Raw genomic sequence first — 15,530 nt, 5'->3', positions numbered from 1 at the left:
GCAATCGGTAAGTGGGAGAAACTATGGAATGGTTTCCTGTTCTTCCGCCGAGGCCGCAGTCGCTTGCACATATCATCACGCATTAAGTTTTCAATTATGAACCTCTCAATAGTATTGTGCACGATAGTTATTGGAATATCCCATTTAACAAGTAAGACTTAATAATTATTATATTTTATAACTTATATTAACTAAATACTATAATATAACAATTTTTATTCATATCTCCGGCGGTTTATTCGTTTATTAAATGTAAAATTCGCGAAAAACTAAACGAAAGCCGTTTTTTTACGGTATTGTTCGGCTATTATAGGTTTAAAAAATTTAAAGTTTTAGTAATATCGACTTAAATTTTCCAAAATATTTTGGTTGAGATGCCCATTTGCTGTGATAGCTGGTTAGATAAATGACGTTTGTTGTTTGCAAATTTTTTCGATGATTTTTTTAGTAGGTATACGATATTTTAACACCCACTGAGCCGAGTGATCGTCGCGTGGAATTCACTTTCACCGTGTCTTCCGCAGCCGCGTTCGTTGGCACTTCACGGCGATTTATATAATATACATTATACTCGAACCAAAAAAACCTCCCCGGAGAGTTGTGCATTTTATTTCACGTGTTCGTTTGATTTGATTTTTTTGCTCTTCGCCCACAGATGGACAATTCCAATGCCCCAAGAAGAACGGCCAGTACGAAGACCCGGTGCAATGCGACAAGTTCTACGAGTGCAAAGACGGAGTGGCCACGACGAAACTGTGCCCTGACGGGTTAGTGTTCGACCCGCTGAACAGGAAGGTCAACAAATGCGACCAGCCGTTCAGCGTGGATTGTGGCGAAAGATCCGAACTCCGTGAGTACCTATTACCGTCAACCGCGTATATTTCACTGTGTCCGTTCACTCAGATTTTCATAAAATGATTAATATAACGTGAACTTTTATCGTGCCTGCCCGCAGAAAATCCGCAGCCCAGCTACTTGTGCCCGAGGCGTAACGGGTACTTTGCACATCCTGACGAAAAAGTGTGCAACATATTCTACAACTGCATCGAGGGCGACGGCACGGAAATCGTGTGCCCCAACGGATTGCATTTCGACGAGTACGCGGGATCATGCGCTTGGCCCGCCACGGCCGGCAGGTCGGGTTGCAACGAGTCAGACGACAGTAAGACACTATCAAGACTTAATAATAATTAACCACGTGGTTTTGCACCCCCCCCCCCCTCACACCGAAACCCAGATCCGGGTGGCGGTGACTGTGGTGGCGTGTAAATCGTTAAATAATTCGTGTCATTTTTATGCGTATTATAGTGAAATTGAAAGACGGCTTCACGTGCCCCAAAGATAAGGCCTTCAACAGCCGGGGTCAGAACGTAGCGCACCCCGTGTTCGCGCACCCAGACGACTGTCAGAAGTTCTACGTGTGCCTCAACGGCATCACCCCCCGGGAACAGGGCTGTTCCACCGGCGAAGTGTTCAACGAGGAGTCGCAAAAATGTGACCAACCCGAGAACGTGGCTGGATGGTGAGTGTATAATATTATAAACAAAATATATCTCCTTTTTCTATATTATCACGGGTCACATAGATATAGTATAAATGTATAATGATAAAGTTATAATCGAAACAGCCTGTTTTTATGTCATCACATCGACGTAATGGCGCGTTTCGACGTTTGGTTTTCGTATTGTTATTATAACTATAATATACGTATTATAACGGTATGTAGGTACAAAGTAATAAAATTGTATTGTTTTTTTTTCAGCGAGAATTGGTACAAAGACGATCCACAAGTGCAACAGCAGCAACAGAACAAGAATAAAAAACAATAGTAGTTTCGCATTGTTTTCTTGAACATAATATAATTCATATTAAAATATGTATACTTTAAGTTACTATATATAATATATATATATATATATATATATTATATATATGTGTGTGTGTATAGCTTTATACCAAGTCAAATTTAAAATCATTATTGTTACGAATTTATATATATACATAATACATACTATGATGTAATACTAAATAAAATTTAACTTTATTACAATTACTTTTGTTGCATTGTTTTTTTTTTTTATTAGGTATATTATTCCAGAAACAATCTCTTGGAAAATCTAACACCTATTGTAAGCTATTCATTAATTTATTCTTCAGCCTCGGAATATAATAATATAATGTTGTAGTAACTTAGTTACGAAAATTGGCTAAAATAAGTAGGTATGAATATATTATAATATAAGTCAAACTATGTTAAATTAAATTCTCAGTATAAAACATGTACATATCAATTGTTTTAATATTATATTTATACCTATAATTTAAAAATATTAGACATACATAGGTATATATTGTATATGAACAAATAAAATATAAATGAATATAATACCATTCAAAAAAGAAATAAGAATAATTGTAAACCACAATGTTACAATTGTATATACCTATACACATATAAACAATATCTACAAAACCTAATAACTCATAGTTATAACGAAGCTATACAGAATTATTATAATATGTTATACCAATATAAAAATTATAATATTAACATATTATAATTGAGTTAAAATGAGTGTTCTTAACAACTAAAAAAGGTGAAAGTCACATTTTAAACTTTCATAGACTCAACTTATACAAACGCTACAAAATAAAAGTGTATAGGTACCTATAGCCAAATAAGTAAACGTAGTACCTTACGTGTTGAATATTTTTTTTCTAATTAGATAATTTATTTTAGTAATGTATCAGACCTGTTTTAATGTCTTTGTTTTGATATAGTTAAAAATTATGTAATTATTAGTTATACTAATACTCAAATTAAACGCCTCCAGTCCAGTTTCTACTATATAGCTTTCACCAAATTCAAGTGTTGCACTGGTTTGATGACGCAACTATATAAAGGTGTCTTGATTTTAATACGATGTGAAAACTTGTTTAATCCACACAATTTTCCATTAGTCATACCTGGTACACGTGTTAGCTATAATAAAAAAATTATAAAAAAATTGAGGGATAAATATTTTACATGTATTTTTTTTTTTCGTAAATTAATTCGAAAACAATAACTACACAATAATATAGCCGGTAAACGCACGTATTACATACATATACATTGCGTCTCGGGATAATGCGTCCAAACAATAACGACATTGCCCTATGTCGTTATTATCTGCTTAAAATTCTCGTAATAACCACTAGACATTTATACGTCAATTAAAATTCTGGGTGATAGTCATTTATCGTCAAAGACAACCCGTAAATATAAATTACTCGTTAATAGTTTTTATCAAATTGAATATTCGTTTAATTTTATTTTACTATATAGGCGGACATAAAAATATCGTTGGACGTCGTAATACAGGTAGTTTCAAATTACGATATTATTATGTATGTATACAGCCGTTGGGCTAATACAAATATGTAAAGGTCACTTTCGGTGTTTTTGGTTACGCCCGTGTTACCTACATGCCCGTAAACGGCGTGTAAAACGCATTGTCAGGAAATCGAATATAAATCTACCCAGCGGCCATCCAGTATGTGTGTGCATTATACAGGGTGTCTATGGCCACGTGTTTTTTCTAATAACTAACTTTGTGTAACATAATATTATATTATACGGTTTTAGATTGTTATTAAGTAGGTAGGTACCTACTGCCGTACTAGAGAGCCAAACGGCTGCTGTTATATGGTTCACGGTCACTCACAGATTTCTTATAAACATCTGAATAGTGATGGCTGACAATTTACATAATAACATTATACCTATTATATTATTATGGAGATGAGATTCTTGTAAATATTTTAAAAATTCGAATATTATATTAACGATTTCCACAGAGTGTTCAAACAGCCGGATATACGAGTCCTAGAGCTTATAGGCAGGAGGCGGCCGGTAAAGCCTATGCGAGTATACATATATATAGTCGATACAGGTGCACTGTAATACGCATAACTACACTCGTCGAAGAATCGTTCGGAGCATAGGTTGTGGAGCCACCGTGTTTCGTCACGTATCTCTATTGTGCGTCCATTTATTATTTTATTATTATTATTATAACGAACGCAGAGTGCAGTTCTCACACGGGCCCATTGAAAATCATCACGTGCGTGCATTATATTATTATTATTTTGTAGCGAATAGGAGTTCAAAAACCTTTTGTCCGCAAGTCGCCAGCACCACTACAACAGAGGTCGCGACAAGTCGCACGCGGGGGCTCCGACTAGTTTTTCGTCTTCCGTCCGCGACGAGTATACCTATAGCTGGCTTTAATACGTGCCCGAAGACCCGGTCCATTCGTAATCCGCTCGCCTTTTACCAACCATGGTTCTGCACGCTCCGACCGCTACCGCTGCTGCGCTTGTTCTGTTCGTGGGTAAGTACCTATATGGTTATATATAATATATAGCTGGTATATAAAGATTTATAACTGATAAAATATATTAAGATACCAACTGATATACCACGGTATACCGTACGAACGGTGATGTCGTCGAAATGTAATGGTTAAATAATAAAATATATTATATTGACAAAACTAATGGTTTATAATACAAGCTAACAAAAAAAAAAATATATATAATATTATATATATTATTGCATATAATAATTATTAAAAATGATTTTATACAATCCAGTCTAGTAATGTAAAATTCTGATAACCACCTGTGTATGTATGTATAAACATTACTATAACCGGGTTGTACATCGTTACATTAATAAAATCACGTAGGTATACTGAAATTGCGCATATACCTAAGCTATAAATAATAATATTATACATACTATAATATAGGTACACGCGATACCCATATATTTTATATCGTCAATACGTGCATAAAGATATCCTCGAAAGGCATTTTTCTGCCTAATTCCATCATATATAATTAATATATAATATTGTAAATTCGTATATTGATTACCTGTACTCGACATTTAACACCCCTGTATAATACATAGGCATTTCTATAGTTGTTAAGTTAACGCCTCATATCCAGAAGCAGATTTAGACTGAATTCTTCAGAGTTAATAACATGATTATTATTATTTTTTATTTAATCTGACTGTGCCTAAATCTATTATTGTTTTCCTAGTGAATAGGTACCTAATTAATTACAATGACAACAACAATATTACGACACAATAAAATTAAAACCATTGAAATTACTTCATGAAAAAATTGCTCACCATGTAGGGTTATACATGTTCTTAAAATATTATTTGTGCAACTTCCGCGTAAATTCGTGTCTGACCTAGAGATGATGACGAATTATACTTTTAATCGATTTTTAATGATCAATCGATATATACAGGATGTAACAGATAGAACTGACTTTGGAATAACTTTTATTCTAATCAATATTTTAAAACTTTTTTATATATATATATGATTTATAGCCACTTGCACTACACGTGTAATAAAAAAAAATTTAATTTTATATAAAATTTTTTGAATAAATTCAAATAGTCAATTTGTGAATCTGATTATAAGAATGATTTGGATGGTAAAAAAATGTATCTAAAGCAAGTAGTTTATTTTTTAGAATTTTTTTAAATTTCAATATTTTTTCGATTAAATTAATCTGGAACGCAATAACTTTTTTAAAAATATTATTTTTGGAAATTTGCTAACATGGGTATATTTCTTTACTTTCTTCTTTTACTTTTATTTTACTAATCGTATAATTTTAATAATTTTTGTCATACGTTTAAGTAGCATAACATTTTTTTTTTTTGGTCAAGTCTTTCTGTTACACCTTGTAAAGAAATTATTTTCAGCTTCCCCTGACCTCCCTATTCTACGTATTATACAATAATAAAATATAATGTGTAGGCCTTGCGCTCGGACAGCAACAGAACAACCGCGGTGAATTCCAATGTCCCCAGAAACCAGGGTTCTACGCCGATCAGATACAATGCGACCTGTACTACCACTGCTCCGTAGATGGCGAACTAACGGAAAAACTCTGCCCCGATGGATTGCTGTTCGACGACTCCAGCCCGAGTCACGAGAAATGTGATACGTCCGTAAACGTGGACTGCGGCCAGAGGACCGTTCAGCGTAAGTGTTTATCGCATTAGCAGCTAATATATTATAAATATGTACATATATATACGGTCATCCATATACATAAATGATTTTATGGTGTTCTATTATTATTATTATTATTGTGAGTTATAACTGTGTGTAACTTTGTTCGGTAAGTGATTGACCGTTCGGTTATATTACGAACCGATCGATATCGCATAACAACATAATATAATATGCAGACTTGAACGTAAAAACGTATCAAAAAGTGTCAGTGGGCGAACTCGTGAGCTGCCCTGACCATAATTAATGTAGAACGGTGATCATTTTTTTTTTTTTTAAAGGCTGATATATTATAGTGTACCTATAATAGTACTACAATGCTAGTCATTGCCATTTATACAAAGACCTAATACTCAACATTTTTAAATGTTTTGTTATATCTGAATAAATTGCCCTTTTTAGTGTGGCATTAACTACCTATACATTGTGAAATTAAATTTATTATAATAATATTGCTATGGCATAATTTTTTTATTGATAAAGTTGAAACAACTTAAAGCACTAGAGTCTATAATTATTGCTAGATTATTACAGAGTATTTAGAATAATAATATAAATATAAATTAAAATATTACTGTTATGAAATATAATATTTTTAAGACAATACGACAATATTACATTTTTAAATACAACCTAATATAAATATTTCAAATATTTGATAAAAAGTATAATAATATGTTGTTAGTATTCTGGCTTTATCCCATCGTAATTTTTAGTTTAAATTAAAAATGTAATTTAGTTAAAACATATTATTACAATGTATGGTATAATTATATGTAATGTATAGGTAATGAATATTTGTTTGAGTAATATTAAATTTACGAATGACAACATTTAATTTAAATTAATATATCGTTGTTAATCCCTGCACAGAGGAACCGAAACCGTCTAAAGGCTGTCCTCGGGCCAACGGCTACTACAGGCATTGGGACGAGGGTGTCTGCGACAAGTTCGTCAATTGCGTGGACGGCAACGCCAACGAGATGCCGTGTCCACCCGGTCTAGTATACGACGATTCCACAAGTTCTTGCGCCTGGGCGACGGACAGCAAGAGGCAATGCACTACAACTAAAAGAGGTATACAATAATTATACATATATAACATATTGTATTATATAACACATTGAAATGTATGTCGTGTTGATATCACGTAGTTTGTCATAACCATAGCCGAGAATTAAATGCTCTGAACACCAACCGAATATGTATGATGACATAGTGCCTTTAAAAATTATCCAAATATATGCTTTAAATATGTATAATGAACAAATTATGATGCTGTAATACTTGCTATCTTGAAATGTATTTTAAACCAAGTTTAGTAAAAAATTATACTCCTTAAATATAGGTTTTTCAAAATATTTCCTTGGGTAGCGAGTATAATTTTTCTTCAACCTGAAAACTAAAATAGGCATTGCCTGGTTCGCGATAAAAAAAATCATCCTGTACAATTACGGGATACAATCTTTATGTTGACTGTGACGTAATGTAAATATTAACTCGCCTCGCGTTTTTGAGACGGACAAACAGTTAGGTTTATTATATAAATAGTGTAAATATTTGCGACGCACGTATTTACACCACGCGAATGTTATATACCTACAAGTTACTATATACTCGTAAATCTTAAAACGCTACGTAGCCAAGCATTATATATTATGTATATTATTGTTTCGTAGATGCTTTGAAATTGTATTTTACGTGACAAGCATATACCACGCTAATAATAGATGGAATTTGTTAAGTATTTTTTAAACATCGATACATACATATATTATTGCATAATTATATATTACTCTATTGCTTTACTTATGTTGCGATTATAAAATAGACGTTTAGTTTGCAGAGTTGGATGCCCCTTGTTGTAGTGTTACAATTCAGAGGTTGTCGTCGTGTTTAAAATCATAATTATATAGAGTACCTATAGGCTATATTCTATTAAGACGTAGGCGTGTGTATACTGAGTAATAGAAAGTCATCAGTATAACTAATATAAGTATAAACAATAAACAGTCTACATCATCAGTACCTATATAGCCATACGTGTGACTTTGAGGCTGGAGCCTACCCTCCCTCCACCAGAATTGTTTAAAGTCCACTCAGTTATTTTTGAGTAAATATTATGTACATATACCACCTACATTTTTTTTGCTTTACATTTTTAAAAATACCTACTTATTACTATTTTAAATATAATTCTACACAAAAAAGTAACTTTCCCCTTACCTTATCCCGGGACCCCCCCCATCATATGACGGTTATATGGATTATTGTTATATGAAATAGGTTAACTACAAGTCATTTGCTTTTCAATAATCTCAAACTAGTAGGTACTATTTAATACTAGTAAAAGTCTTATTGGGTGTAAGATTAACAGTTGTATATAACACGTATTTTTTGTATGCATAATGATAATATTATATCTCCATGGTGTCATTATCAGCGAGCATCGCAGTTCAAATTGTGTAGTTGTATACATTGTCAACGGCATAATGATTTAATCTCGAAACGAATTAGACATTCCGAAAACGATGTATCCACGACTACGTATGTCATAGGTGTTGTGTTGTATAGGTTTCGTGCAGATCATACTGATCTTATATACTGTACAAGTAGAATAATAATTAGATATAAATAAAAAATATTAAATATTATAACACGATGTGAACTGCAGACAGGCCCATGTCTATTACAGCACACTCACGTAGTCACGCATATGGTATATACTGTTATATTATATTCGGTGTACCTACTTATGTGATGATATGTACCCACCTGTGTGCAATTGTAGTTATCGTTTCGACTTTCGATAGAAGCAGATACTACAATATCTATATTATTTTTACCCCGATCTTATTTAATACATTTTCGACCAAAATCAGACCAATTTTATTTCATACATTTTGATACAATTACAAATTGTATTGTTGTGTAAAAGAATTTTACGTATTTCGGAACGTATACTATGGTCTATGGTTTCCGTGGTTTATCTCGAATAAACGATACGATACAATTATCTGTGTTAAAAAAATATTGTGGTGTCAAATTGTATAATAATTATTTTTTCTTTCTAAAAAACGAGAAAGTATATAAGTCCTATAATGTCTGCGTTATCAGTTCAAATAATAATGTGAGCATTTTTCTGGAAATACTAGACACGGTTTTAGAATATTTAGACCAGGAATAATTTCTACGATAAATTCGTAATTCGTAATCATCACCTATATATACTTTCGATTGGCAGATAAAAAAATATTTAAGAGGACGTGATACCCGCATGTGTTGTCTCCGTCTTACAAGTGCGTAAAATTTGCTATGTTACGCACTTGTAAGACGGAAACAACATATGCGGGTATCACGTCCTGTTAAAGACATAATCGGTGGTACTTTTAGGTTCAAAAGCGTCAAACAAATATGTATGGCGAATATCTCATTGCTATACCGTAACTCAAAATAATATAGGTAGGTATAACATATTACTGCGCCGGTGTAATAAGATATTGTTTTGCCTATGCCGTATGTAGAAATAATAATTTATATTCACACACTATACGAAATATTATTTTCATGAATAGTCCACACATATATTTTTGTGTTTTATAAATCAATACCTTATTTTCTATATATGACTTATTATATGCGTTGCAGAAATAACATAAATATATTATATAATTCAAAAGTATTTTTCATGTTGTCGTCTCGTGGACCGCAAAAATTTGCCATTTTCGTTTACATATTATGATTGTGTTTTTTTTTTTTTTTTTGTAGACGCTCTCACCGACGGTTTCACGTGCCCAGACGGTGACGTGGTCGGTCCCAATGGCAGAATCTTACCCCATCCGACGTTCGCCCACCCCGACGATTGTCAGAAGTTCTACATCTGCCGGAACGGCGTCATCCCACAATACGGTAGCTGCTCCGCGGGTACCGTGTACAACGACGTGTCGTTTAAGTGCGACGATCCGGAGAACGTACCAGGATGGTGAGTAATGATGATGGTAGTGATGATGGTAAACTGATATATATAGGACAGTTATCACGCGACAGGAGACAAATCACTTTGCCACGATTTTTTTTCGATTCAACCAAGTCTTTTGTCTGTAATCAGTAATCGATTGTATGCGATTGCATACAATGAATCTTCCTCGACCCACATACATTCCTGCTTGACAACTATTATAAAATATAGAATCCTCTTCCAGCGCCTATCTCAAACTTTAAGCTTAAACAATTATATTTGAATACTTCAACTTTTAAAATACCAACGATAATATTATTATCAACTCTATAAATTGGATATTCAAGATTTTTACGAAACCAAAAACGGCAAAATATGATATTGCATTAAATTGTTTTCCTTGATAGATGATAGCTGATGATGTAAATCAATTGAAACTTTAATACTCGTGGCTATAATTAAGTATAATTATTACTATTTTAAATCACCTTTCAAAAATTATTGATTAGTAAAAAGGAGACACACCTGCAATGAGGACGTGCGGATGAATAGTGAAACTTAAATAATGTATTAATATTATCGAATATTAGGTTTGTAAATTTCTACTAGAATAAAGTAAAATGTTCAATTGAAATTATTTTATTAATTTTTATTATTCAAAGATTATTATTTATTACCATATTACAAACCATATAGTGTCATGATGGATGATAATCTTTTTTTTCGTACCATCTGTAAAAAAGTTTCACTTCAAACAAAATGTTGACCCCTTTTCAAAATTCATATAACAAATGTCAGTAGCCAATTAAAACAAAAATTGATGTAAGAAAATAAAATCATGTATAAATAGGTAATGATACAATAGGTACTATACAAATACTACATACAATACTAATATTTCCCTTACGTTTTTAACAGATTTAAGAGTTTGGACAATCTATGATCTATAAGATCTATTATTTAGACCAAAGATATGGGCAAAAACGTTTTAATAATATTACCTATACAAATTTTAATTTTTTAATTTTTCAAATGTTTAATATTTTTTCTTGGTATTTTACTTATATTTGTATTAATATATCATAATTTGTAAGATAATAATTTATATTTTGAATGGCAGCCTAACTTCAAGTTAGTTATCTAATTCTAAGCCTGTTAAAATGGGGAGGAAAATGTTAATATGTTTCGTAGTATACTCACCAATAAAATATTAGGAACCCAACAGTGTGTATTTAAAATAATTTGGGACCCTAAAAGTGTAGTAGGTACCTGAAAAAAAACAGGGAACCAACTAGTTTAATACCTAAAATAATCCCGGACCGAACTATAGTATAGCAATTTTAAATTCGGAATCCAAATCGAATACAGCCCCCAAAATTTGGTATGGTACAATTGTTATTTTCGACTAATGCATTTGAGCCATTTTTGACTTTGCTGCTATCGCCTATTAAATAATGACCATACTAATTCAACACTCAACAAACATTTAATTTATTCGTGACTTATCACTTTTTGATAAGGTGATAACTGCGAAACGCAATACTGGCTAGTCTGTTAGGTTATTATGCGTAATATTATTCTGTTGTCTATGTTGCTATTTATATTTAAATATCTATATTCGATGAGCCAGCTGTGGTTGGTGCCACCTGATATCACAGGGGTTCATGTGCATACCCTATTACCCTGCATCCATGTGGACAGACCTATGAAAATCAGATACGCCATTATCATACACACAATGGTTTTAAAATCACAGCATAGGTAGTATAAAAAATAGGTATAATTATGGTATTAGGTACCAAATATTGTAAAAAAACTTAATTGTTCATGGCTAGAATGGCATAACGTAAAAAAAATACTTACACACATAACAGTTAAGCACATAAATATAGAAATTCAATTTTTATTTAAATAAATATTAAATATCTCAAACCCTGAGAGTATATTACGATTACCTACTATTAATTTAGCCAATCACAGGTTATTGCAATCTGTATCAAATATTTATATACCAGTCCACAACTTCCATCGTACAAAAATTATTTTAAGAGTTATTATTATTTATTTTTTTATTTTAATTAGGCACTATAGTCATAAGTAATCTCGTTGATTTTCATCTCAATGATGAGCATACAAATAATTACAAACAGAAATTTTCCTAACAGCGCTGATTTATTTTTTTATTAGACTCTGTTAAATAAATCGTGATAAATTTATTCAAACAAAATTGTAAAATAAGTATAGACAACGCTGTGCTTTTATTTGAATCGTAAAAAAAAAATGTTCAACCAGAGAAAATATTTCTCGCCTTTCTCGCCTCTTACTTAACCAGACATCAAAAAACGTCTACTCGATCGATTCCTGTTCTGCATCTCCTGTCATATCTCTTATGATTAATTTGCCCGTAAGCGATATGAATAGCTTTCACGATTCAAGCTTTTATAACCATTCGTTACTCTTTTCTTATTACGTTGTCAAATGTGTTGTACGAATAATTTATTATTTATTAACGAGATGTAATATTATAAATCAATATTTCCTATACATAAAAAAAATTTAGAAAAAGTAAAGCTAAATTATGTGAAATCTGTTAGTTAATAGTTTCTATAGAATACTATGATCTGTATCTATAATAATTTTAAAATATAATAGGTCTGTACATTAAACTTAAGGGTGTCGGTGCCGGTACGTTTTTTGGTAGAAAAACATGTCTTACAGGAAAACCTCTCACGACCTGTAGAATTGTCGGATTTCGTTAATTTTTTTTTTATCTTAAAGTAGAGAACATTTTGTAGGTCGGATTAAAGCCCGATTTTGAAAACTATAATTATAGAAACTGGAATATGCATTTGAAAAGTGCATAATATTTGTCCTTTTTCAAACGTGTTTTTCTACTACTATTCAAAGTTAAATAAAAAATCAAGCTTTAATCCGACCTGTAGAAACTTCTCATCTATCAGATAAAAAAAAAATTAACAAAATCGGACAATTCTACAGGGCGTGAGAGTTTTTCCCGTGAAGTCATTTTCGTTGATATAATACACCGTATCGACCCCGTCTAAATAAGTATCGAGCTGTAGATTAGTGAAAAAGTATTATAATTCAGGCAATAACTAAAATATAAAACATAATATTCAAATAGCATAGAAATTTCGAAAATTGGAAATACTGGCACCGACACCCTAAAACAACATAATTAAAGTTTATTTATCAAAATTCCCGTAAAAAAATGTTTTTAATCGATTTGTTATTATCTTTCTTGTTACGAATGCAAGAAAGATAATAACTCTCTTTTCCGCTCACAAAAAGTGAGCGAAAAAGTTCCAACGAATCCATGTAAAGTGATTGTGTGACAAAATTAGCATATATAAGAGAGAGACCAGCAATTTACATTTTATATTAGGTGTAAATATAATAAATAAAGTCATTTACATTTTTTTAAATAATATTAATTATATTTACTTTTTATTACTTTTCAGCGAAAATTACTACGAAAACGAGGACGAGAAGAAGGGCGGAAAAAATTAAAATCTCATTTGTATAATCTATATAGTGTAATTATTTTATATTTAAATGTAAAATAAATATTTTTGTTGTTTTAAAAAGCAATCACAATGTACATTACTTCGAATAGTAATAGTTATTTAATTGCATCCTAAAACGTGGCCAACAATGTACAACACTTTAAGTTAGTTTAAAATAAATCCTTGAAATACTAATATGATAAGTGAAAGCTTATAAATTATAATTTATCTTTTTATTTTATTCAATGCATTTCACACGCCCACTGTGCGTTTCTCGTGAGCTGACTACTTTTAATGGTTGTGTACTCTATATTATGTACCTACACCGCCACTTGTTTAGACTGTAAATTAAGTTACTTATTTAATAACCTCGTACCAGTTTTTTAATTATAATTATTATGATTGCTGAAACTGAGATTAAAAGTTTTCAGTTAAGTAATTTTTTTAATTAAATAAAATCGTATAATATCTAAACTGGTATTAAACGTACCAATATGTAGCTTATAAGATACACTAATCTAACTACTGGTACTAAGTTTTTACTGAGTTACTGCAACCTGCAGGTTACTATGATTTATGATTTTGGCTATGATTTATTTATTTATGATTTTAATCTCTTTCACAACATTATAATGTTTGATATAAATCATTATTTAATATTATAATTAAACCATAATATTAAGCTGAAATTACTTTACATAAAAATAGTAATATTAATTTATTATTACATATTTAATGAATTTTTTTTTTACCACAAAAATAACTATATATATTGAGATATTCTGAAATTAAAGAAAAAGTAATTATTTATTATACATTATTATGCATTTAAGGGTCTAGAAATAATTTGAATTAATATGTTTCTAATTAAAGTATATTATATTTGAAACTTTTTCACTAGAATATTTCCACGCCATACATACTGTATAGCATAGATTCTTAACCTTTTCTGAACCATGAACCCCTTTAAAATATAAAATATTATCACGGACCCCACCCCACCAAAATAAAAAATATATAAATAAATAAATAAATATAATTTTTATTTTAATATTTAATTACTTTTTAATGATAAATCTAAGACTTAATACTACATTCAATTGTTGTGTATAATTACTTTTTCTTATAGCCAAAAACAAGTTTGTATGCGCTCCCACAAGTTTTAATGTGACATTTGCTGTTGTTTTGATTGCAATATTGCCTTGAAATCTGGGACCGTATTGGACAGAACAACACACATATCGTCCTTAATGTTCAATCGATTTCTTGCTTTAGTTTTAATTGTGACCATTGTAGAAAATCCAGACTCACAGAGATAGGTAGTAGCAAATGGAATCAAAAATGTCATTGCCATGATACAGCTCGCGGATAAGTCTTCGTCAACGAACACCAAAATTTGATTACATTTTTTAGTTAGATTGCCATAGGTTTGCCCAAATAATAGTGTTTAGGTATACATATATAGGTAATAATGTAACAATATTATATATTATATATATTTACATTATTTTAAATAACACATGTTTGCTGAATTTTATTTATTACTAAAATAGCTATAGGTAAGGACTATTCAAATTGGCATAATAATTAAACGTGAATTTAACATCAGAACATCATAATTGTAAATATGAGTAAAACTTGTACCTAATATATAAATGTCTAAAATTTGTTGAACAAGGAAGGTACTATTTTTAGATGATGAAGTAAACTAAAAATATCATTTAAGTTAAATAAATTAAACAAAACAAAAATAATAGAATATTTTAACGACATTTATTTTAATATCTTATGGACCTATGTACCAGAAAAGTGAGTACCTATATATATACCTACTACATATTATATGCAACTATATTCTTCTTAGTAGTTGAAAATTTAAACTGTTTAAACTTAAAATAAGTTGAAAAGCTAGACTCTTATTACTGGCGTATGCATTTAAGGTTTAGTTTTAAATTT

The 15,530-nt window shown here is 31.0% G+C and overlaps 2 protein-coding genes across 3 annotated transcripts; both read left to right on the top strand.

The window, feature by feature from the left end:
* The first annotated feature begins 59 nt into the window (after positions 1-59).
* Positions 60-2,392, top strand: Cpap3-a1 (cuticular protein analogous to peritrophins 3-A1). Its single transcript, NM_001163252.1, is given in 5 exon segments — positions 60-151; positions 656-850; positions 956-1,162; positions 1,309-1,522; positions 1,763-2,392. Coding segments are annotated over 5 exon segments (738 nt in total). The 5' UTR covers positions 60-96; the 3' UTR covers positions 1,830-2,392.
* Positions 2,393-3,902: 1,510 nt separating this feature from the next.
* Cpap3-a2 (cuticular protein analogous to peritrophins 3-A2) lies at positions 3,903-13,798 on the top strand. 2 transcript variants are annotated; one of them, XM_008188448.2, is made up of 6 exons: positions 3,903-4,024; positions 4,138-4,376; positions 5,835-6,062; positions 6,966-7,169; positions 9,861-10,074; positions 13,530-13,798. In XM_008188448.2, the coding sequence occupies exons 2-6, from the start codon at positions 4,325-4,327 to the stop codon at positions 13,576-13,578; spliced, it is 747 nt and encodes a 248-aa protein (XP_008186670.1). In that variant the 5' UTR covers positions 3,903-4,024; positions 4,138-4,324; the 3' UTR covers positions 13,579-13,798.
* Positions 13,799-15,530: the final 1,732 nt, after the last annotated feature.

Source organism: Acyrthosiphon pisum, chromosome A1, assembly GCF_005508785.2.
Source record: "Acyrthosiphon pisum isolate AL4f chromosome A1, pea_aphid_22Mar2018_4r6ur, whole genome shotgun sequence".
NCBI classification, from domain to species: domain Eukaryota; kingdom Metazoa; phylum Arthropoda; class Insecta; order Hemiptera; family Aphididae; genus Acyrthosiphon; species Acyrthosiphon pisum.
The sequence above is the reverse complement of the archived record's forward strand: the minus strand, read 5'-3'. Positions and strand labels throughout refer to the sequence as shown.